At 41.0% G+C, this 26,601-nt stretch overlaps 1 protein-coding gene and 1 pseudogene across 1 annotated transcript; one reads left to right on the top strand and one right to left on the bottom strand.

Moving 5' to 3' along the window:
* Positions 1-775: 775 nt before the first annotated feature.
* On the bottom strand, positions 776-1,726 carry LOC125088913 (vomeronasal type-1 receptor 4-like). The gene is given in 1 exon segment (XM_047710540.1): positions 776-1,726. A coding segment is annotated over 1 exon segment (936 nt). The 5' UTR covers positions 1,712-1,726.
* A 23,591-nt stretch (positions 1,727-25,317) lies between these two features.
* LOC125088899 (vomeronasal type-1 receptor 4-like) lies at positions 25,318-26,265 on the top strand (annotated as a pseudogene).
* The last annotated feature ends 336 nt before the right edge of the window (positions 26,266-26,601 follow it).

The raw sequence follows: 26,601 nt of genomic DNA, 5'->3' as shown, positions 1-26,601 counted from the left end.
TCTCTCTGCCTGCCTCTCTGCCTGCTTGTGATCTATCTGTCAAATTTAAAAAAAAAAATCTTAAAAAAAAAATAAAAATAAAAAAGAAATATAATAATATATTATAAAATAATAAAAATAATAAAATACCAAGTGAAAAATAATGATAATGATAATGATGATGATGATGATGATAATAATAATAATAATAATAAAATAAGCAGCTAAAATGCAATTCTATGTTCTCTACTACCCATTGAGGTTCAATCTGTCCTTTTCTATGTGAAAATGTTTATACATCCTCTTTTCCCAAGCTCCCATGACATCGCATTTCACATGACTGAGCATTACCCCTCTAGAAGGGAAACTACAGAATGATAACTGACTCCCCAAACCTGTTCTCACTGATGGAACTTCCCTTCCAGCACAATTGAGTTCCACTGATAACCTGACACATGCTCCTTTTCTTACACTTCCATGCCTATTTCTCTTCATGGAAATTTAGGTACAAATTTACTTGACATACTCAAAGATTTCTCTATAATATCCGGATTGCTTTAGGACCTGGTATTTATAATTGCATTTCTGTGCTCCTCCACTGACCATCAGCAAAACTTCAAGCACATCAGTATTTACAAGATAATTATATAATATCACATTACAATTACTAGTATAACTAATTGTTAACTTTGAAGGAGATGTTAAAGGTGTTTGTTACCCTCTCATCATTGTACTTGGGACCCTGAGGGGATGAGTGAATTACCAACATTAGGAACATTCAGGAAATTCCTACAATTTACATGTTTCTCATAACATGAGGGGATTTTATATTCCTTATCCAGGCAAAGCAGACCATGGATACCCTGAGGTCACGGCTCAGGAACAGAAAGGGGCTGAGGGTTGGGAAACATAGAGTGATCACTAAATCTGTGTTCAAAAAGTACTAGTTGAGATTATCAAAAAGACCCAAAACAATACGAATGATAGAGGAGAGGGTGTTAAAGTAGACAAAGGTGCTCACCAGGAGAAGGATGGTTTTGGTGGCTGTAGACTCAGCTGATGATGAGGAGACACTGGTCCTAAGAATATGTTGAACCCTTTGCTTGTGCCTGTACAGGTGGAAGACCATGGAGCTGCTGGCGCAGAGCATGAGCCCCCAAAATACCACATCAAAGAATGACAACAATGCTACATACAATGGATCTCTGCTTTTCTCATGACGAATAATTGCACAGTATCCAAAACTTTTTCTATTTGTGATGTTTTTGTTGTTCAAAGTGATAGTCATAAACAAAGGACACAGGATATTTACCAATATCTGCAACACCCAGCACAGGACAACTGAAGGGACAATGCACTTGGGAGCTTTCCCTTTAAGTGCTGCTACCCTGGAATTCCTAGGGCTGATGGTGATGGCCTGGAAGACACTCAGGAGGCAGGTGGTGCCAACAGACACCCCCCTGCCCACACCACCAAAATAGGGGAAAAATTTGCATCCAAAATCACTGCAGATGTGATACCACCCAAAAGATGACATTGTATTGTGTATTCCAACAGAGAACAGGACCAAAATGTTGGCTACAATCCGATTTTTGACAATCAAATCTGTAGACCTCAGTCTATACCCAGTGAAATAAAGGAGGAGATAATGGTAAAGAAGACAGAAGTTCCCCAGGATTCCAACCACAGTCTGTATTAAGATCATTCCTACTGCCAGATCCCTGGTGGCCATGCTGAGAGTACTCAGTGACTGATATTTGTCTTCTGGGGTAGAGGATCCTGCATGGAAATATCAGGTACGGGCCACATGAATTATGTCAACTGAAATTCTATATTCTGCACTTAGCTATACTTCTTACTTTGAAATACTATTTAAAGCTCTTCTGTCATTTAGGGCCTTCCAGGAGTGACACACTTACAAAGTGTGAATCACTGGTTTAATGGCCACCCATGGGGTAACTTATTCTCAGAGATTCTGGAGGCATTCCTCACTGCATTCCACAACACAGGTACACAGAGGGGAAGTGCTTTGTCTAAATTCATTCAATAAGTAGGCACAGAGTGCAGACTGGAACCTGTCTGGGTTGGTCACAAAGTTAGTGCTCTGAATCCGTAATATACAAAAATACTAGTCAGCTGTGATTCTTTAAATAAACCAGATTCAATTTAGTTTTATGGTTGCACTTTGTCATCTGAATTGAGATTGCCGCCATATTTAAATTTTTGTTAATGATGAGTTTTCACTTAATTATGAAGACTGTTTCCATAACCAAATATGGACTTAAATAAAGCTTTAGAGATAGTAATAAAATGTAGATGCACTGTACAGTATTAAACTGCAGGTATCTGCCCCACGACAAGCTGGATTAAATGAATGCAAGAATGACTCAAAATTAGCATGGCAACAGAAAGAATGAATTGCTTGCATTCCAGGAACAAATGTACAAGGCATAGGAACTCTGTACCAGAACCACTGCCTGATTAGAGTTTGCAAGACAGACACAAAAGGGACTACATTCAGATCATATACGTATCTACTTGTGGATCCCTGGTTAAATACACTTGAATCTTAGCCAAAAGGTCAAGAAGCGATATGGATCCCTGATTAAATAAAATTAGTAGCTATAAAGCAAGATCTGTGAAAGATACTGAAATACAAGATATGCAAAATGCAACGTTACAGCAAAAACCTTGTATTTGTATAAGTGACACAGTTTTTGGATTAGTATCCTAATATTTAATAGCAGCACATATACCACAATATACATTAAAACCGAAAAATCAGGTCTCAAATGTATTCAATTATAGTATTCTTAAATGCTGCTTCCCTATTTTAATCGAAAAGCCCCTCCATAATGAACTGAAACACAATTATTTAATCTATGAAGCACTTCATAGACCCAGAATTATAGAAAACATTTCCAATCCATCAACTGCAATCTGACACAGTGTCTGCTCATGATCACATGATTCCTACACATTCATCAAACATTTATGACAAACATGGAGGTGCTATGCATGTACATGTAGAGATCTGCAAATTAAACTATGGCTCCTGTAACACAGACTCAACAGCAGACTCACTCCAGAACGACCGTCCTCAGGCACATTAAAAATCAGAGATCTCTGGAGAAAATGTTGAACTACTATATTCCTCACCTGAACATAATATAACTCTGTATGGTAAGTAAGTGGAATTAAAATTAACACTTTAAAAAGTCAGTTTTGACAACCCCTCCGATGAAAACACAACAGTCACTGTCAGGGAGGATTCTACTCTGTGGCCTCAGGAGCCATCAGGGGTGGGTGCTGGTCTAGCATCCACATCTCTCTTTACTGACTCAGCTCCTGCCTTGGGATGGATTCCTCCTCCATACCCAGCTTCGGCACTGGACCACATTCATACACAGAAATCCCCCTTTGTCCACTATGCTCCCTTACCTGGACTCCTGAGACAACTCCTTCCCTTCCAGATTGTACCTCTCAGATAGAAAGATACAGAGAACCCACCAACTTCTTCCTGCTGCCCAACTGGTGGGCTTAGGGTGATGGTCAGAGCAGGCAGTATAGGTGGAGGAGGGGCAGCTGGGCCCTGAGATGGGTTTTTATGACTCTGGGAGCTCCCCTCCCTTCACAACTGCAATTATCATTTCACCTGAAGCAGCAGCATTGGCACTGACAAGCCTGGGAGCTGAGAGTATTTTTGAAAACTTTTTTCCCAGGTGCCAATTACAAAGAACAACTACAAGTTTCTAGAAAGCACCTCTGGAGACAGTGCTGGCATGTGGGAAAAGGACACAAAGCCTGGGGGGAAATAAGAAGCATGGGTAGAAAACACAGGCACAGGACAGAACACTGGAGAGGAGAGTGGGTATGAGGGAGCCAAAGAGCCCAGGGGAAAGGGCCAGAGTGACAGGATTGAGAGACTTTAGAAGTAAAGGTTTCCAAGCAATAAACACATGGCCTCTCAGGAAGAAGGGAGGACACAGCATCTCACCTGGAACTCATTACTGGTCTGAGAAAGACATTTTCCCTTTGCTCCTAATTCACCAGGTCTCTTTCTCATTTTCTAGAAAAAAAACACATTTTAAAGATGTCCTTTTTTTTTTTTTTTAAAGATTTTTATTTATTTTACAGAGATCACAAGTAGTCAGAAAGGCAGGCAGAGAGAGAGAGGGGGAAGCAGGCTCCCTACTGAACAGAGAGCCCGATGCGGGGCTCGATCCCAGGACCCTGAGATCATGACCTGAGCCGAAGTCAGAGGCTTAACCACTGAGCCACCCAGGTGCCCCAAAGATGTCCTTTTTTATGGCATCAACATACTCCTTCTATTATGGGTTACATTGAGTCTCATCAGAATTAATATGCTGGGGCACCTGGGTGGCTCAATAGGTTAAGCCTCTGCCTTTGGCTCAGGTTATGATCTCGGGATCCTGGGATCGAGCTCCACATCAGGCTCTCTGCTCAGCAGGGAACCTGTTTTCCCCTCTCTGCCTACTTGTGATCTCTCGATCTCTCTCTCTCTCTCTCTGTCAAATAAATGAATAAAATCTTTAAAAAATTAATATGCTTAAGTCTTAACTCCCAGTAGCTCAGAATGTACGCTTCTTAGGAAATAGGATCATTCAAGATAGAATCCATTAAGATGAGGTCATACGGAGTATGGTGGCCCCTAATCCATCATAACCAGTATCCTTACCAAAGGGGAAATTTGGAGGAAGAAAAATTTGCTTGGCCATAAGCAAAGGACACAGAGCTGGGAGAGGGGCCTGGAGCAGACTCTACACCCAACCTTCAGAGGGAACATGGTCCTGAGAACAGCTTGAGCTTGAACTATTGGCCTCCAGAACTGCCAGACAATAACTTTCCTTTGCTTCAGCCACTCACGTCATAGTCCATCTTAGGGCAAAACCAGCAAACTGATACACCTTCCCTATCACCCTCTTCCCCACATGCAGGTGGTCCCTGAAATATAAAAAAGCCTGCCCTTGCATGTCCTTTACCACAGGATGGTCAAAGACACACAGTTCTTTTTTTTTTTTTTTTTTTAGATTTTATTTATTTATTTGACAGACAGAGATCACAAGCAGGCAGAGAGGCAGGCAGAGAGAGAGGAGGAAGCAGGCTCCCTGCTGAGCAGAGAGCCCGATGCAGGGCTCAATCCCAGGACCATGGGATCATGACCTGAGCCAAAGACGGAGGCTTTAACCCACTGAGCCACCCAGGTACCCTAAGACACACAGTTCTGATCTGAATGTTGTAACATGTGTTTCTCCTTCCCTGTCAGCAGGGACATTGCCCTCCTAGAAACATCCCAAAAACTGCAACAGCACTGAGGATGGTCCTGTACCAAATCCTTCTTAAAAAACCCATGCAGAGCAGCACCCTGTTGTGTCCCCTGGGCCAGAGCTTTGGCTCCACTCTCAGAAATGTGTCTTGGAGACACACTGACAGAATAAAAGTGGGGGATTAGTCGAGGACAAGTGAAGGTGTTTGTGAAACTCCCCAAGTGATCCTAACTGGGAACCCAGTACCGAGAACCATTTAGCTCCATACTACTTCTCAAATTGAAATGAGCCTGGGAATCATCTGGGCATCTTCCTGAAAGAGCTTCTGTGGGGTGTTCCACTCTAATAATAGGCTTCTGATCACCCTGCATCTGAGAGCTAACTGCGCTCCTCCAGGAGCCTGAACATCTGTGGATACACCCTCTCTCCCCAGCTCACCCTGACAATCAAACCATGGCTCCTGCTTCTCCCTAGAAGAAGCTCAACCACACATCTAGTACACCGACATTTCCTCATCACCTTAGCCTCTGAGCTCATGCACTCAGGAAGTCCCACCAGCATCTGTATGAAGTTCTGCTCCAATGTGGTGCCTGAGTCTCAGGATGACAGACACAATCTGAGACACTGACATAGAGGGACATTCTGCAAAACAATGAAAGCATTCTTCAATACTGTCACTACTACTGAGGACAAAGAGAACAGAAAAGCAGTAATTGACCTAGATTAAAGAAACAGAAAAGAAGACAATAAAATAAATCCCTGACATGACTGGATCCAAGATTTCTGAAAACAGATAACATTGACATCATTGTATCACTGCAGGAAATCTGTATATGGACAGTCTATGAGAAGAAGGCATAACACTAGTGTTTACATTTTCTACTTTATATTTTCTGTTAGATTGTTCATCATGCAAAGTGAGCATTGAATGACAGGTGGAGATATGTGGCATGCCAATGCTGGGATATTACATGGTACAGCCATTTGCAAGGACAATTTAGCAAGTGTGCAGCCATGGTGAGAACGAGCAGTCATGGTGGTGACGTGATCCTACATCTAGAACCATGGAGACAATCCACATGGAAGCAATTAACCAGGTCTCCACATTCCCAGTTGTATGGGATAGCCAACATTCAACTCTTTTTTTTTAAATTTGCAAATATCTTTATTTTCTCCCTACTACAGGAGGAGTGTTATAAATTATTCCAAAAAATTAGAGGAAATTACAGCTCTTAGAACCCTACCCAGATAATCAGTATCAAGAATTTTTTTCACTCAAGTCTTTTTTAAATTCAAATTCAATTAGCCAAAGTATAGTATTTTTTTTATTTTCAGCATAACAGTATTCATTGTTTTTGTATCACACCCAGTGCTCTATGCAGTCCGTGCCCTCTCTAATACCCACCACCTGGTTCCCCCAACCTCCCACCCCCCCACCTCTTCAAACCCTTCAGATTGTTTTTCAGAGTCCATAGTCTCTCATGGTTCACCTCCCCTTCCAATTTCCCTCAACTCCCTTCTCCTAACTCCCCATGTCCTCCATGCTATTTGTTATGCTCTACAAATAAGTGAAACCATATGATAATTGACTCTCTCTGCTTGACTTATTTCACTCAGCATAATCTCTTCCAGTCCTGTCCACGTTGCTACAAAATTTGGGTATTCATCCTTTCTGATGGAGGCATAATACTCCATAGTGTATATGGACCACATCTTCCTTATCCATTTGTCCGTTGAAGGGCATCTTGGTTCTTTCCACAGTTTGGCGACCGTGGCCATTGCTGCTATAAACATTGGGGTACAGATGGCCCTTCTTTTCACTCCATCTGTATCTTTGGGGTAAATACCCAGTAGTGCATGATATAATGTCCAATAAGCCAAATATATAATGAATTCTCAGGGGAATTCTACCAAACATTTAAAGAAGAAATAATATGTATTCTTCTGAAGCTGTTTCAAAAAAATCGAAATAGAAGGAAAACTTCAAAACTCATTCTATGAGGCCATCATTACCTTGATCCCAAAACCAGGCAAAGACCCCATCAAAAAGGAGAACTACAGACCAATAACCTTGATGAACACAGATGCCAAAATACTTAACAAAATCCTAGCTCATAGCATCCAACAGTACATTAAAAGGGTTATACATCACTACCAGGTGCGATTTATTCCTGTGATGCAAGGGTGGTTCACCATTCACAAACCAATCAATATGATAGACCACATTAATGAAAGAAAAGACATGAATCATATAATCCCCCAATGTAAAAAATAAAAAAGCATTTTACAAAATATAGCATCCTTTCCTGATTAAAACCTTTCAGAGTGTAGGCGTAGAGGGAACATTCCTCAATTTCATAAAAACCATCTATGAAAAGTAGCTCGCAGCTTTTCCTCTAAGATCAGGGACATGACAGGGATGCCCACTCTACCACTACTGTTCAATATAGTACTAGAAGTCCCAGCATCAGCAATCAGACAAAAAAAAAAAAAAGAAAGAACGAAATCGGGGCACCAGGGTGGCTCAGTGGGTTAAGCCTCTGTGTTCAGCTAAGGTCATGATCTCAGGGTCCTGTGATCAGAGCCCCACATCGGGCTCTCTGCTCAGCGGGGAGTCTCCTCCCTCCCCTCCTGCCTGCCTCTCTGCCTACTTGTGATCTCTTTCTCTCTCTCTCTGTCAAATAAATAAATAAATAATCTTTAAAAAGAAAGAAAGAAAACATATCCCAATTGGCAAAGAAGAAGTCAAACTCTCTCTCTCTTTGCAGATGACATGATACTTTACGTGGAAAACCCAAAAGACTCCACCCCCAAATTACTAGAACTCATACAGCAATTCAGTAATGTGGCAAGATACAAAATCAATGCACAGAAATCAGTTGCTTTTCTATACACTAAAAATGTAAATGTAGAAAGAGAAATTAGGGAATCGAGTCCATTTACAATAGCACCAAAAACCCTAAGATACCTTGGAATAAACCTAACCTAAGAATTAAAGGATCTATACTCTAGAAACTACAGGACACTCATGAATGAAATTGAGGAAGACACCAAAAAGATGGGAAGACATTCCATGCTCATGTATTGGAAGAATAAACATTGTTAGAATGTCTATGCTGCCCAGAGAAATCTACACTTTCAATGTCATCCCTATGAAAATACCATTGGCCTTTTCCAAAGAGCTGGAGCAAACAATCCGAAAATTTGTATGGAACCAGAAAAGACCCAAATCGCCAAGGAAATGTTGAAAAAGGAAAACAAAGCTGGTGGCATCACAATGCCTGACTTCATGCTATATTACAAAGCTGTGATCATCAAGACAGCATGGTATTGGCACAAAAACAGACACATAGACCAATGGAACAGAAAAGAGAGACCAGATATGGACCCTCAACTCTATGGTCAGCTTATCTTTGACAAAGCAGGAAAGAATATCCAATGGAAAAAAGACAGTCTCTATAACAAATTGTGCTGGGAAAATTGGACAGCCATACACAGAAGACTGAAACTCGACTATATTTTTACACCATACAAAAATATAAACTCAAAATGGATGAAAGACCTCAATGTGAGACAGGAATCCATCAAAATCCTAGAGGAGAACATAGGCAGTAACCTCTTTGACATTAGCCACAGCAACTTCTTTAAAAACATGTCTTTAAAAGCAGGGAAAGAAAAGCACAAATGAACTATTGGGACTTCATCAAGATAAAAAGCTTCTGCACAGCAAAGGAAACTGTCAACAAAACAAAGAGGCAACACATGGAATGAGAATAGATATTTGCAAATGGCATTACAGATAAAGGGCTGATCTCTAAGATCTATAAAGAACTTCTCAAACTCAAGACCTAAAAACCAAATAATCCAGTCAAGAAATGGGCAGAGCCTTCTTCAAAGAAGACATTACAAATGGCTAACAGACACATAAAAAAAAAAATGTTCAACATCATTACCCATCAGGGAAATTTAAATCAAAACCACACTGTGATGCCTCCTTACCCCAGTTAGAATAGCCAAAATTGACAAGGCAAGAAACAACAAGTGTTGGAGAAGTTGTGGAGAAAGGCGAACGTTCTTACACTGTTGGTGGAATGCAAGCTGTTATAGCCACTTTGGAAAACAGTATGGTGGTTCCTCAAGACGTTAAAAATAGAACCATGAAGGGGGCGCCTGGGTGGCTCAGTGGGTTAAAGCCTCTGCTTTCGGCTCAGGTCATGATCCCAGGGTCCTGGGATTGAGCCCTGCATCGGTCTCTCTGCTCGGCAGGGAGCCTGCTTTCCTTCCTCTCTCTCTGATGGCTCTCTGCCTACTTGTGATCTCTGTCTGTCAAATAAATTAAAAAAAAAATAGAACCACGAGAGACTATGGACTCTAAAAAACAATCTGATAATTGACTCTCTCTGCTTGACTTATTTCACTCAGCATAATCTCTTCCAGTCCCGTCCATGGTGCTACAAAAGTTGGGTATTCATCCTTTCTGATGGAGGCATAATATGTGTCTATTTTTGTGCCAGTACCATACTGTCTTGATGATGACAGCTTTGTAATAGAGCTTAAAGTCCGGAATTGTGATGGCACCAACTTTGGCTTTCTTTTTCAATATTCCTTTGGCTATTCGAGGTCTTTTCTGGTTCCATATAAATTTTAGGATTATTCGTTCCATTTCTTTGAAAAAAAAAATGGATGGGATTTTGATAGGGATTGCATTAAATGTGTAGATTGCTTTAGGTAGCATAGACATTTTCACAGTATTTGTTCTTCCAGTCCATGAGCATGGAACATTTTTCCATTTCTTTGTGTCTTCCTCAACTTCTTTCATGAGTACTTTATAGTTTTCTGAGTATAGATTCTTTGCCTCTTTGGTTAGGTTTATTCCTAGGTATCTTATGGTTTTGGGTGCAATTGTAAATGGGATTGACTCCTTAATTTCTCTTTCTTCTGTCTTGTTGTTGGTGTAAAGAAATGCAACTGATTACTGTGCATTGATTTTATATCCGGACACTTTACTGAATTCCCGTACAAGTTCTAGCAGACTTGGAGTGGAGTATTTTGGGTTTTCCACATAGAGTATCATATCATCTGCAAAGAGTGATAGTTTGACTTCTTCTTTGCCGATTTGGATGCCTTTAATTTCTTTTTGTTGTCTGATTGCTGAGGCTAGGACTTCTAGTACTAAGTTGAATAGCAGTGGTGATAATGGACATCCCTGCTGTGTTCCTGACCCTAGTGGAAAAGCTCTCAGTTTTTCTCCATTGAGAATGATACTTGCGGTGGGTTTTTCATAGATGGCTTTGATAATATTGAGGTATGTGCCCTCTATCCCTACACTTTGAAGAGTTTTGATCAGGAAGGGATGCTGTGCTTTGTCAAGTGCTTTTTCAGCATCTATTGAGAATATCATACAGTTCTTGTTCTTTCTTTTATTAATGTATTGTATCACATTGATCAATTTGCAGATGTTGAACCAACCTTGCAGCCCTGGAATAAATCCCACTTGGTCATGGTGAACAATCCTTTGAATGTACTGTTGAATCCTATTGGTAGTATTTTGGTGAGAATTTTCACATCTGTATTCATCAAGGATATTGGCCTGTGATTCTCTTTTTTGATGGTATCCTTGTCTGGTTTTGGGATCAAGGTGATGCTGGCCTCATAAAATGAGTTTGGAAGTTTTCCTTCCATTTCTATTTTTTGGAACAGTTTCAGGAGAATAGGAATTAATTCTTTAAATGTTTGGTAGAATTCCCCTGGGAAGCCATCTGGCCCTGGGCTTTCATTTGTTTGGAGATTTTTGATGACTTTTTAAATCTCCTTACTGGTTATGGGTCTGTTCAGGTTTTCTATTTCTTCCTGGTTCAGTTGTGGTAGTTTATATGTCTCTAGGAATGCATCCATTTCTTCCAGATTATCAAATTTGTTGGCGTAGAGTTGCTCATAACTTCTCATAATTGTTTGTATTTCTTTGGTGTTGGTTGTGACTATCCTCTTCCATTCATGATTTTATTTATTTGGGTCCTTTCTCTTTTCTTTTTGATAAGTCTGGCCAGGGGTTTATCAATCTTACTAATTCTTTCAAAGAACCAGCTCCTAGTTTCGTTGATTTGTTCTATTGTTTTTTTTTTTTTTTAAAGAAAGGTTTTGGTTGTTTTTAATTGAAGTATAGTTGATACAATGTTATGTAAGTTGAGGCATACAACATAGTGATTCTACAACTATATATTCTATGCTCACGACAAGTGTAGCTACCATACAACATTATTACAATACCATTGACTATATATACTCTCTACGTAGTACCTTTCATTCCCATGATTTCCATAACTGGAAACCTGTAGCTCCTACTCTCCTTCACCCATTTTGCCTGTCTTCCTACCTACCACCCTTTAGCAACCCCTCAGGTGGTTCTCTGTTTATGGGTCTCTTTCTGCTTTTTTTGTTGTTGTTGTTGTTATTTGTTCATTTGTTTTGCTTTTTAGATTCTGCATATACATGAGATCATATATTTTTTTTAATTTCCATTTCATTGATCTCTGCTCTGATCTTTATGATTTCTCTTCTCCTGCTGGGTTTAGGCTTTCCTTGTTGTTCTTTCTCCAGCTCCTTTAGGTGTAGGGTTATGTTGTGTATCTGAGACCCTTCATGTTTCTTGAGAAAGGCTTGTATCGCTATATATTTTCCTCTCAGGACTGCCTTTGCTGTGTCCCACAGATTTTGAACTATTGTGTCTTCATTATCATTTGTTTCCATGAATTTTTGCAATTCGTCTTTAATATCCTGGTTGACCCATTCATTCTTTAGAAGGATGCTGTTTAGTCTCCATGTATTTGGGTTCTTCCAAATTTCCTCTTGTGATTGAGTTCTAGCTTTAGAGCATTGTGCTCTAAAATATGCAGGGAATGATCCCAATATTTTGATACTAGTTGAGACCTGATTTATCACCCAGGATGTGATCTATTCTGGAGAATATTCCATGTGCACTAGAGAAGAATGTGTATTCTGTTGCTTTGGGATGGAATGTTCTGCATATATGTGATGTCCATCCGGTCCAGTGTGTCATTTAAGGCCTTTTTAAAAAATTCCTTTTCAGCGTAACAGTATTCATTATGTTTGCACCACACCCAGTGCTCCATGCAATCCGTGCCCTCCCTAATACCCACCACCTTCTTCCCCCAACCTCCCACCCCCCGCCCCTTCAAGACCCTCAGGTTGTTTTTCAGAGTCCATAGTCTCTCATGGTTCCAATTTCCCTCAACTCCCTTCTCCTCTCCATCTTCTCATGTCCTCCATGCTATTTGTTATGCTCCACAAATAAGTGAAACCATATGATAATGGACTCTCTCTGCTTGACTTATTTCACTCAGCATAATCTCTTCCAGTCCCATCCACGTTGCTAAAAAAGTTGGGTATTCATCCTTTCTGATGGAGGCATAATACTCCATAGTGTATATGGACCACATCTTCCTTATCCATTCGTCCGTTGAAGGGCATCTTGGTTTTTTCCACAGTTTGGCGACCGTGGCCATTGCTGCTATAAACATTGGAGTACAGATGGACCTTCTTTTCACTACATCTGGACAGCTATATGTAGAAGAATGAAACTCGACCATTCTCTTACACCGTACACAAAGATAAACTCAAAATGGATAAAGACCTCAACGTGAGACAGGAATCCATCAGAATCCTAGAGGAGAACATAGGCAGTAACCTCTTCGATATCAGCCACAGCAACTTCTTTCAAGATATGTCTCCAAAGGCAAAGGAAACAAAAGCAAAGATGAACTTTTGGGACTTCATCAAGATCAAAAGCTTCTGCACAGCAAAGGAAACAGTCAACAAAACAAACAGGCAACCCACGGAATGGGAGAAGATATTTGCAAATAACAGTACAGACAAAAGGTTGATATCGAGGATCTATAAAGAACTCCTCAAACTCAACACAAACAAAACAGATAATCACATCAAAAAATGGGCAGAAGATATGAACAGACACTTCTCCAATGAAGACATACAAATGGCTATCAGACACATGAAAATATGTTCATCATCACTAGCCATCAGGGAGATTCAAATTAAAACCACATGGGGAGTCTGGTTGGCTCGGTGGGTTAAGCCTCTGCCTTTGGCTCAGGTCATGATCTCTGGGTCCTGGGATCGAGCCCCGCATCAGGCTCTCTGCTCAGCGGGGAATCTGCTTCCCTCTCTCTCTCTCTGCCTGCTTCTCTACCCACTATGATCTCTGTCTGTCAGATAAATTAAAACCACATTGAGATATCACCTTACACCAATTAGAATGGCCAAAATTAGCAAGACAGGAAACAACATGTGTTGGAGGGGTTGTGGAGAAAGGGGAACTCTCTTACACTGTTGGTGGGAATGCAAATTGGTGCAGCCACTTTGGAGAACAGTGTGGAGATTCCTCAAGAAATTAAAAATAGAGGGGCGCCTGGATGGCTCAGTGGGTTAAAGCCTCTGCCTTCGGCTCAGGTCATGATTCCAGGGTCCTAGGATGGAGCCCCGCATTGGGATCTCTGCTCAGCAGGGAGCCTGCTTCCTCCTCTCTCTCTGCTTCTCTGCCTACTTGTGATCTCTGTCAAAATAAATGAATAAAATCTTTAAAAATTAAAAAAAAAGAAATTAAAAATAGAGCTTCCCTATGACCCTGCCATTGCACTACTGGGTATTTACCCCAAAGATACAGATGTAGTGAATAGATCATATGTTAATTTAAAAAAAACTATCCCAATAAAGCAAATATCACAGTAAACAAGCCAAATTTATTTTTTGGTTTCCCGGTACACATAACAGTTATGTTCACCCAATGCTGTAGTGTATTCAGTGCAGTAGCATTATTCCTTAAAAAAATGTGCATAACAATTTAAAAATACTTTATTCAGCAATTCCTAGCAAAGTACCATCAACTTTTTTCAAAGAAGGGGAACAAATAATCCTAAAATTTATATGGAATCAGAAAAGATCCCGAATAGCCAGAGGAATGTTGAAAAAGAAAACCAAGCTGGTGGCATCACAATTCCAGACTTCAAGCTCTATTACAAAGCTGTAATCATGGACACAGTATGACCAACACAAAGATAGACACATAGATTAATGGAACAGAAAAGAGAGCCCAGATATGGACCCTCAACTCTGTGGTCAACTACTCTTTGACAAAGCAGGGAAAAATATCCAATGGAAAAAAACTCAGTCTCTATAATAAATTGTGCTGGGAAAATTGGACAGCTATATATAGAAGAATGAAACTCGTCCATATTTTTACACCATACACAAAGACAAACTCCAAATGGATGAAAGACCTCAATGTGAGACAGGAATCCATCAGAATCCTAGAGAGGAACATAGGCAGTAACCTCATCAACATCAGCCACAGCAACTTCTTTCAAGACACATCTCCAAAGGCAAGGGAAACAAAAGCGAAAATGAACTTTTGGGACTTCATCAAAATATAAAGCTTCTGCACAGTAAAGGAAATAGTCAACAAAACAAAGAGGTCACCCATGAAATGGGAGAAGATATCTGCAAATGACACTACAAATCAAGGGCTGATATCCAAGATCTATAAAGACTTCTCAAACTCAACACCCCCAAAAAAAACAGAAAATCAAGTCAAAAAAGGAGCAGAAGACATGAACAGACACTTCTCCAAAGAAGAATACAAATGGCTAACAGACACATGAAAAAGTGTTGATCATCATTAGCCATCAGGGAAATTCAAATAAAAACCACATTACACAGGTTAGAATGGCAAAAATTGACAAGGCAAGAAACAACAAATTTGGAGAAGTTGTAGAGAAAAAGGAACCCTCTTACACTGCTGGTGGCAATGCAAGCTGGTGCAGCCCCTCTGAAAAACAGTATGGAGGTTCCTCAAAAAGTTGAAAATAGAGCTACCTTACAACTCAGCAATGGCACTACTAGGTATTTGCCCTGAAGATACAAATGTAGCGATCCGAAGGGGTGAATGTTTATAGCAGCAATATGAACAACAGACAAACTATGGAAAGAGCCTAGATGTCCATCAACAGATGAATGGATAAAGAAGATGTGTACATACAATGAAATATCATGCAGCCATCAAAAAACACAAAATCTTGCCAATTACAATGACAGGATGGAACTAGAGGGTATTATGCTAAGGGAAATAAGTCAGTCAGAGAAAGACAATTATTATATGATCTCTCTGATATAAGGAATTTGAGGAACAAGATGGAGGATCATAGGGGAAGAAAGGGGAAAAATGAAACAAGATGAAACCAGAGATGGGGACAAACCATAAGAGATTCTTAATCTCAGGAAACAAACTGAGAGTTGCTGGGGGGTGGGCTGGTAAGGATAGGGTGGCTGGGTGATGGACATTGGGGAGAGTATGTGCTATGGTGAGAAAAAGATAAAAACTTTAAAAATTACAATTTTTAAAAAATCACTTTTGGACAATAAAAGTTCCTGAAGATCAACGTATTAGGAAGGGTCAGGCCTGTCACCTATTGCCAATACTGAGTGCCTGGTACCAGTGAACAGGCTCTCCTGCCAGACCCACCTCAGGCACACCCTCCAGCTGAAATTCACTCAGGAGTGGGATAGGGATGGAGTGCTGATCACTCAACCTTCTACCTGTGGTCCTATTGTATATAAAAATTATGTAGGAGCAATTTACATAAATAAGAGTTTTGCTTCATGGGCTCAAAATAAAAACGATCCAGGAGTAATGTGGGACTCTAATGCAAATGAGTTTATTAAGGAGTGGGGGAATGAATCAGTGACCCACAACAGGCCTAATACCTCCATCCCCTGAATCTCATACTGGTCCCGTCTTTACCTCTATTGCTCTTGAGACCTTCATCCTATGAGCCTTTAGATCTTGCCCATCCATAATTTGATCACCCTTCAACTCCCTAAGATATATTTGCCCCTCCCATATCCGCTGGATCATTCTACATCCATTCCCCACCTCCAACCAAACCCACTTGGAATTCCTTCCTTATGTCAACTCTCTGCCACATGCCATTAGCAAGACCTCAGCCAAACACTTCTGACTTCCACTGCCTCTGCCTTCCCCTGGACCTATGTCTGCCCCAATTCCAATGACCTCAGCCCAATTCCATATCCTCTGTACTCCTCCCTCAAAATCCCACCCTTCAAAATTAAGGGTGTCATCACCACCCCATGTCGCACGTATCTGCTATTTTCCTCTGGCCCCGAAGCCTACCAAAAACCACTACCCTCCCCCACTGACTTCATCACCTGCAACCATTTTGTCTCCATAAGCCCATTATCACCACTGTAAAAGGCTCTACTTCCCATCCCATCTCTGGCTCTATCTTGGATGCTAACTATCCCCAGGGCATATATATCCAAAAAATACAAGTAATAGAATTTTGAGTTTCCTGTTTTATGCTGTCTTGGCCCAGTTTGGAGTCCCAGGCTCAGGGACCATAGGCTCTTCTTGAACAAATGAGCAAATCCATACACACACTACTCCTCTCTGGGAGCTCTCCTACTTCCAGCCACCACTCATCAGCTCTAACTCCTCTTAAGCCAACTACTACTAAATAAGGAACCATCCAACATACCCTGGATCTTGAGGAATTATTCACACCAGCCAATGCTCAGGGAGCCATGAAACCCAGGAAACTTCACTCTCTTTGCCATATGTAAGGTGCCTCTCCACCTCCAAGCTTCTGTTTCCCTTCCCCCAGAGGGAGAACTGTGTGGCCTGCCTGTCCCCCGGTGTCATGCTGCTAGTCAGTTCTGCCTTTCATGTTGTGTCCAAAATCAAAAGAATCTTTCAGATTTGAGGACAATGAGACTGCAGTATCTGTTACTGCACTGATGACCAGGACTGATTCTGCTGATGGGGCTGGCGAGGTGGGTATCCCCTTCACCCCTTCCTCCTCCGTGTGCATCCCTCCCAAAGCTGCACACTTGGTGGAAGGTGGAAGAGGATGACCTTCCCTAACAGGGGAGGGCCTCTCTTTGGGCTAGAGTATGCAAGGAGCTGGGCTCCCTCGCTGGGACCTCAACACAAACTTTCAAGTCCATCTGTAGAAGAATGTAGGGGGGTGTGGTCAAGGTTCTCAGATTCTGGGTACATCCAACTGAAGTGCTGCAAGTGCAAGCTGCGTTTCTTATGAAATGAAATGAAAAATAAAATAATGTAAAACAGAACAAAATAAAATCAAGAAAAAAAATAAAATCAATCTTATAAAAGACATACTCCTTATCCCACCGTGCTCCTCAGCCTACTGTGGACATGGACTCTCTTTGCCTCTTACATAACCTTGCCCCTCACCCACCTGTCTGCACTCTCCCCTCTCTCTCCTCTCCACTGCATTTTTTATTTCATGAACTCTACAACCTTTATCCCCACAGAGCCCAGTATGTGCTATCCTCAATGTCCTTGCACATGTTGTCCCCTTGTGCCACGAGGCCCCACGGTGCCCTTAAAGTGTGCTGTACACTTTACCCTCTGTGCACTTTATCCCGAGTCTCTCACCCCTACATGGCATGCTGTCTGCACCCCATTCCCCTGTGCCCCCTTTTCCAATGCTCTCTTGCTCACCCAACTCAGACCCTGCACACGCAAAAGTGTCTCACCACACCCTCCACCTCAAGTTGCTAAATTCGCAGCACTTTTTAAACGTTGTACACTTTAAATGTTGTCATCCTGGCCTGTGGCAGGTGAGGAGGAGTGTAAAGGTCAATTAGGATCCTCTTGTCTTGCCCCACAGGTTTAGAGATACCCATGAAACTTTTACCTATGAACACATTCCTGAGATCTACGTGGAGACTGTGTGAGTGATTGCGAGAAAGTGAGTGGCACAGTATTATCTGTGTGGGTGTGTGCACCATAAGTGTGTCAGAATGTGGACGTCTGCATGTGGTAAGTGTAGAAGTGTAGTGAGATGTGCGTATGAGGACTTATTTCAGTATGTTCAGTCTGTAAGTGTGCATACATGCATTTGCACATATGTCTGAGTAACCATGTGTGGGCATTTGTGTATGAAGAATGGGTTATCAACCATATGGCTCTTTTGCGTGATGTGGCAACTAGAATGTGAGTACAACAGAATTGGCCTCCCCCAGATGTAGGTTTGTAGACCAAAAAGGGAACTGAGTAACTCACTTAGTACAAAATTATGAAAATGTATGTAATGCAGAGGATAGATTAGCTATTTCTTTAAATCTGTCCCACCCCACACTGCTTATTCCAAATGTTAGGCCTACTCACAGTTATACACTGCCAACTCTCCTGTAAATGCTGTACCACGTGTAGATGGCCACCCAAATACATTTGTTTTTTTAAGAGAGAATCCTGAGTAGAGGCCAGGGGGTGGTCTATGTAGAGAATTAGCCAGAACACGAAGGGTCTGGCCTTTGCCCTCTACTACAGGGAAGTGATTTCCCGACTGTTCAAATCTCAAGCCCAACAGGAGTGTCTTTGTTTGCTTGGAGGCTTGGCCACCAGACTGTCTAACAATGTAATTTATGATGCGCTTTGGGCCCAAAGTATCATTTCGGCCTCTTGAAGGGCTAGAGGCTAAAGGTTTCAGCTCACCCTGGGGACAGAATGAAGACTAAAGTCAGCGATCCAGAAGTTAAGTGGTAGAATTGTAGTAAAAACTCTGGGCACCAACGTTTGGGTGAGCCTCCATCATTGGCAATACTCCATGAATGTTATCACATATCAACCCCGGAAAGTCACACTCCATGACTGCACAGAGAGAGGACAACTAGAAGATCCATGGAGGGAGCTTTTCCTGGACTCTGCCCCATGCATCTTGTCACTGTCTGATGGTCATCTGTTCACTTTCCCTATAATAATAAACCACAGCTCTCAGTGAGTTCTGTGAGTACCTCTAGAGAATTATTGAAACTGAGCATGGTTTGGAAAACTTCAAACTTGCTGATAAAGTCAGCAGTGAGTGTGCCCTTGTGTGCGCCACGGTCCCTCCAACTTCTCAGCTGGATTAAAACTCTCACAAGAGCAAGGGGTGGAAGACGTAGACCAAAGGGTGATTTCACTGTTGGCAAATTTGAACTATTTTGTCTCTTAAGCATTGATTTTTCATTAATGACATAATGAGTACTCCTTAATGAACTTTCAGAGTAAGTCCAGCAAACCCTGCTAACCAGTCAGTGCAGTTGAACTCAGACCATACCACTGGCTTCGCTGATAGTTCAAGAATGACAGACTGCCTGTTACGCCATCTGATCCTGGCGCTTTGATTCATGATGGACATTTCCTCACATCTGTTTCTATGGATTTTTTAAAGACTTTATTTATTTATTTGACATACAGAGAAATCACAAGTAAGCAGAGAGAGGCAGGCAGAGAGAGAGAGGGAAGCAGGCTCCCTGCTGAACAGAGAGCCCGATGCGGGGCTCAATCCCAGGACCCTGAGATCATGACCCAAGCCGAACGCAGAGGCTTAACCCACTGAGTCACCCAGGCACCCCTCTATGGATTTTGTTTGTTTAGACTTCCTACCATGGCTGGAATTGATATTGGTAAAGTTATTTTCCTAAAAAATTTCTGTATCATCTTTTCCAAGTTGATTTGCATTTAGTTCTAACAAGACTCCAACAATTTCTAAGGTAAATAACTGATGTCAAATTTTGTGTTTTACTCTTATCTCACTGGAAAGTTTTTCAGTTAGTTTGTCCGATATCACTCATCTTAAATACTTCAATAATGGTTCAGCTTAGTGGCTGAAGATTGAGAATGAATTTCAGTTGGGGTAGAAGACCTTCTCAAGGAAGCAGCAAATCCAGTGAGATACACCTGCTCTGCAGCCATTCCCCATGAGTCAGCCCTCAATATTTCTCCTCCTTTCCTATGAGACCCTATCTGCCTTTAGGGATCATGAAAAAGTAAGAGCTTTCTCAAACACTTCAATAGTCTATTTAAGGATACTCAGAAGAAACTTTTAATTGCTCTTGATAATTGGCAACTGAGAAACAAGTTTTTCATGACTGTCCTCATCTCCCCAAGCCTGCACTGTCACTGAGTCTACAAGAGAAATGGTAATTGCCCACCCTGGGAGGTGAGGTCAAAGACTCATAGGCCTTTATCTGCATCTGGCTGCCTCCTGCCCACACGTACACAGCCAACTTGCATGACCACAGGAGAGTCCAGATTTGTATTTAAGTCTGAGAGGCAGAGTTTACCAGGAAATGGAGTCTGAGTGAGTACTTGTGTGTTAAAAAGGATTCTTTTGGGGTAGAAACAGATCCAGTGGCGAAAACAGATGCGGAAAGGAATGATTCCTTAGTTATGAGCTGAGTTAGTGAAGAGAAATGATTGTCCTAGACCCTACACCAATCCTGGATGGCTCCTATAACTCCTAATATCATTTAATGGAGCGTGACTTTTGGTGAATCATACCAGTGATAATAAAATGGGTTTTTCAGGCACTTAAAGACTATAGTTAAGAAACTGGTATACTAAAAAAATGAAAAAAAAAAAAACCCGATATACTGTTTGTGTTGTGAAGAGTACTGGGTATCATACGCAACTAATGAATCACTGAACACTACATCAAAAACTAATGATGGGGGCGCCTGGGTGGCTCAGTGGGTTAAAACCTCTGCCTTCAGCTCAGGTCATGATCCTAGGGTCCAGGGATCAAGCCCTGAGTTGGGCTCTCTGCTCAGCAGGAAGCCTGCCTCCCCCTTTCTGCCTGCCTCTCTGCCTGCTTTTGATCTCTGTCAAATAAATTTTTTAAAAATCTTAAAAAAAAACAAACTATGGAGCATAACAAATAGCATGGAGGACAAGGGGAGTTAGAGAGGAGAAGGGAGTTGAGGGAAATTGGAAGGGGAGGTGAACCATGAGAGACTATGGACTCTGAAAAACAATCTGAGGGTTTTGAAGGGGCGGGGGGTGGGAGGTTGGGGGAACCAGGTGGTGGGTATTGGAGAGGGCACGGATTGCATGGAGCACTGGGTGTGGTTCAAAAACAATGAATACTGTTACCCTGAAAATAAATTTTAAAAAATTTTTAAAAAGGTAAAAAAAAAACACTAATGATGTACTATATGTTGGTTAACTGATAATAATAATAATAATGGAGAGGAGAAGGGAGTTGGGGGAAATCAGAGAGGGAGATGAACCATGAGAGACTGTGGACTCTGAGGAACTAACTGAGGGTTTTGGAGGAGAGGTCGGGGGGAGGTTGGGTAAGCCTTGTGGTGGGTATAGTGGAGAGCACGTATGGCATGGAGCACTGGGTGTGATGGATAAACAATGAATTCTGGAACACTGAAAAGAAATTTAAAAAATAAATAAAATTTTTTAAAAAGATTAGGGGAGAAAAGTTGTAATTGGATGTGGATATAAGTAAAACAATGTTGGGAAAAAATAAAATAAAATAAATAAATAAATAAATATTTTGAGGGAAAAAGAAATCAATATGCCATTCACACTACCTTACTTGAACCATGGCCCACATTCACTGTATTATGAGAGGTGTGCTTATAATGCCTTCATTATATATATAGTGATTGTAATAGAGAGTAGGACAGAATTATCAGAATGACCTCACTTTGTGCAGAAACCATGTATCTGAATTATTTCCAGAATAAGAAAGTGTGTTTTCAAAATCTACTTCTGGGTCTGTGATGCACTTGGGATAGTAATTGTGTCTCTATTGGAAATATTTATAGTTTTAGTGCTCCAATGCTCATGGTGAGATGCTCTCCCCCTTCAAGGTAGTGAGGGAAGAAGGCAAAGGTAACTCAATTATGGTTTCAGAAAACAGTTGTGAGGACATATGTTACTCTCTTTGGTTTAAAAATATTCTTTTTTTTAATCTTTTTTTAAATTTATTTTCAGCATAACAGTATTCATTGTTTTTGTACCACACCCACTGCTCCATGCAGTCCGTGCCCTCTCTAATACCCACCACCTGGATCCCCCAACCTCCCACCCCTCCACCTCTTCAAACCCTTCAGATTGTTTTTCAGAGTCCATAGTCTCTCATTGTTCACCTCCCTTTCCAATTTCCCTCAACTCCCTTCTCCTCTCTAACTCCCCTTGTCCTCCATGCCATTTGTTATGTTCCACAAGTAAGTGAAACCATATGATAATTGACTCTCTCTGCTTGACTTATTTCACTCGGCATAATTTCTTCCAGTCCCGTCCATGTTGCTACAAAAGTTGGATATTCATCCTTTCTGATGGAGGCATAATACTCCATAGTGTATATGGACCACATCTTCCTTATTCATTCGTCCGTTGAAGGGCATCTTGGTTCTTTCCACAGTTTGGTGACCGTGGCCATTGCTGCTATAAACATTGGGGGTACAGATGGCCCTTCTTTTCACTACAACTGTATCTTTGGGGTAAATACCCAGTAGTGAAATTGCAGGGTCATAGGGAAGTTCTATTTTTAATTTCTTGAGGAATCTCCACACTGTTCTCCAGAGTGGCTGCACCAACTTGCATTCCCACCAACAATGTAAGAGGGTTCCCCTTTCTCCACATCCCCTCCAACACATGTTGTTTCCTGTCTCGCTAATTTTGGCCATTCTAACTGGTGTAAGGTGATATCTCAATGTGGTTTTAATTTGAATCTCCCTGATGGCTAGTGATGATGAACATTTTTTCATGGGTCTGATAGCCATTTGTATGTCTTCATTGGAGAAGTGTCTGTTCATATCTTCTGCCCATTTTTTTATATGATTGTCTGTTTTGTGTGTGTTGAGTTTGAGGAGTTCTTTATAGATCCTGGATATCAACCTTTTGTCTGTACTGTCATTTGCAAATATCTTCTCCCATTCCACGGGTTGCCTCTTTGTTTTGTTGACTGTTTCCTTTGCTGTGCAGAAGCTTTTGATCTTGATGAAGTCCCAAAAGTTCATCTTTGCTTTTGTTTCCTTTGCCTTTGGAGACATATCTTGAAAGAAGTTGCTGTGGCTGATATCGAAGAGGTTACTGCTTATGTTCTCCTCTAGGATTCTGATGGATTCCTGTCTCACGTTGAGGTCTTTTATCCATTTTGAGTTTATCTTTGTGTACGGTGTAAGAGAATGGTCGAGTTTCATTCTTCTACATATAGCTGCCCAGTTTTCCCAGCACCATTTATTGAAGAGACTGTCTATTTTCCACTGTATATTTTTTCCTGTTTTGTCGAAGATTAACTGACCATAGAGTTGAGGGTCCATATCTGGGCTCTCTTCTCTGTTCCACTGGTCTATGTGTCTGTTTTTATGCCAGTACCATGCTGTCTTGGTGATCACAGCTTTGTAGTAAAGCTTGAAATCAGGTTTAATAATATTCTAACCTCAATCACAGAGTCACTACACATTGCACTACGATTTCAACTTCTCATGTGCTTAAGATTTCACATTCTCCACATCCCACGTCATATAATCTCCTGTATTTTAATGCATTGCACAGATTTTACTCCATAGATAATCGTTACACTTAACCCATATATTAATAGCCTGAGGAGTTTATGATGTGAAATTAGTAATTATCTGGTTTCTGTCCTACAGTATTTTATCACAGATTAGTGTTTCATGTATCAGGATTCAGGACAAAATGACATTGTTCAATAGTGTCCACTGTATCTGTGTTCCAGCAGGACAACAAACGGGCTTTCTGCTGCCAAGGTAATGTTGTGACAATCTTATGTTGATAAAATCCAACTTCTGCAGGGGCAGGTGACTTTCAGATTACACTGTAAATAGTGTATCTGCATTTCACTCAGATCTCTAAAACTTCATTCATATTTCATATTGATCATATTAAATAAATATTTAAATAGAAATGGAAACTTGTTATAAACCAAATCATAAAATAAACTATCTAAAATGTAAAATAAAATAGCAAGGTCTAAGCACTAAACTAAATATAGATGTGAATTATTTGAAAGCACAGCTGACATGGTTTGTTAGTGGAGCACAGTGGTCAGAGAAAGGTCTCTGCAAACAGCCTAGCCAGCTTCTGGTCCTCACTCTGCCCCAAACCAGCATGTGAATTTACATAGTTCTCTTAACTTCTTTGCAGCAAACTTCTTCTCTTTACAATGAAAATAATGCAATGTCAGTGCGTACCTCATGCAGTTATGAAGACTTATAAAAATACCAGAAGTACAGCTATAGCACTGATTCATGCAGAGTAAGTGCTGTTTCAGTATTATGACTTCCACTCTGGGAAGCTTCTTAACAATAACTAACAACAAAAAAAACCTTCATTATTTCTCAGTGAAAATACTGGATCTGATATGATTAATATGGTTCACACATGTACTCAGGCAGGCCCCTCAGGTTCTCAAGATGATGATCAATCCCTGGGAACTGACAGAATGGGGCCAAAACATTTTGCCACTAGGAATGGTCTACTTATCACAGACCATCTAGGGATTCCAGGCGCTTTCTCTCTTCCTTACCATCCTCTCTTTCTTTTCCACCCTAATTACAGATTCAGGTCCACAGTGCTGATTCTTAAGCATCTGTTTTACACCCACTTCCTGATCATTCTCCTTAAAGGTATCCACAAGACAAAAACAGACTTAAGGTGCAACACATTTCCTCACGATTTGGAATGTAATAGTGTCTTCTATCCTCACAATCTTGGCAGGGTGTGTCCAATGGCACCTCCTGACTCTTCTGTTTCTCTAACCATTTCTCTCAGCCCCAGAAATGACAGACTTCATAGTTTATCTGCAGTGTTTAAATCAGTGACACATTCGGAACTGACTTGTCCCATGCTATAGGTAATGACTGAGGTTGTATGTTTTTTTCCCTTGTGGGTAACAATTTCATTTTTCTGAAAATGTATGAAGCATTCTCTCCACTTGCTGTCACTTACCATTGCTTTGTCCAGGTGAAACCACCTCATCTTTAGTGCTGACTTTTCCAAGGAAGATCCTGGTACTTCTCTCCATCTCCTCCTACCTCTCAAAGTCTTTGGCAATCCCGCACAAACAAGCCATCAAAGTTACTCTTCATATCCAAATCTTCAATGAGCCTTTTTGTTCATAGGAATGTGTGTTGCTATCATTTAGAGGAAAACGTGCTGAATGGCAGAATGGCTTCTAGGGACTTGGCAATAGCAACAATATACTTATCACAGACGACAGTTGGAATCCTGGGCAATTTCTCTCTTCTTTACCACTACCTCTGCCATTAGTACATTGAAGGTAGATTGAGACCCACAGATTTGCTTCTCAAACACCTGATTATAGCCAACTCCTTGCTAATGCTATCAAAAGGAGTTCCCCAGACATTGGCAGCTTTTGGGTTGTAATATTTCTACCATGATTTGGGACGCAGACTTCTTTTGTATGTCCACAGAGTGGGCAGGGGAGTGTGCGTCAGCACTATCTGCCTCTTGAGTATCTTCCAGAACATCATGATTAGCCCCATGAATTCCTGCTGGAAGGATTTTAAAGTCAAAGCCCCAGAGTATATCAGCTTCTCCATTTCTCTCTGCTGGATCATGCACATAATGGTAAATTTTATCATGCCTATGTATGTGCTGTATGTATCAGGGAAACAGAGCAGCAGAAACGTCACAAAGAAAAAGGACTTCAGAGTCTGTTCTACTTCCAGTTATGAGACAACTGCAGGGTTAATTTTTATAGCACTGGTAGTATTCCCTGAATACTGTGTGCTCACAATCTGGGCCAGTGGCTCCATGGTCTTCTTCCTGCACAGGCACAGGCAGCGGGTCCAGCACATTCACAGGCCTAATAATGTCTCCCCTAGATCCTCTGCTGAGTCCAGAGCCACCCAGAGCACCTTTGCCCTGGTGACCACCTTTGTGTCTTTTTCCTTCCTCCCTTCCATCTTTCATGTTGGTGCTGTTTTTATTTATAATCCCACTTGGTGGTTAGTGAAAACCTCTGACCTAAGTTCTATGTGTTTTCCAGTGGTCAGTCCCTTTTTGCTCATGAGCTGAGACTCTACAGTAACTAGGGTCTGCTTTGTGAGGATGAGAAACACAAAATCCCCTATTCTCACCAGAAAAATGTAAATTGTATGCTTTTGCGCAATTTCCAATTATTTATTCTCATTAGACTCAAAAAGTCAACACAGAATCTTAGAGAGAAGATATGTATCTTTCTAAGGTGGAACCTACGGGTATTCAGGATTTCCTCAGATGCCTGAATGTCAGGACTACGTGGGCATAGCTGAGGTGAATAAATCAGGGTAGCCTCATCCAGATACATAGTATCTTACTGATAATGGTCTTTTTTTTTTTTAAATTCCTCATTTGAATTCAGTTTAGTTAATATATAGTGTATTAAAATTTCCAGGGTAAAATTTAGTGATTCATCAGTTGCACATAATATCCTATGCTCATTACATC

This window comes from Lutra lutra, chromosome 17, assembly GCF_902655055.1.
Source record: "Lutra lutra chromosome 17, mLutLut1.2, whole genome shotgun sequence".
Taxonomy (NCBI): domain Eukaryota; kingdom Metazoa; phylum Chordata; class Mammalia; order Carnivora; family Mustelidae; genus Lutra; species Lutra lutra.
The sequence above is the reverse complement of the archived record's forward strand: the minus strand, read 5'-3'. Positions and strand labels throughout refer to the sequence as shown.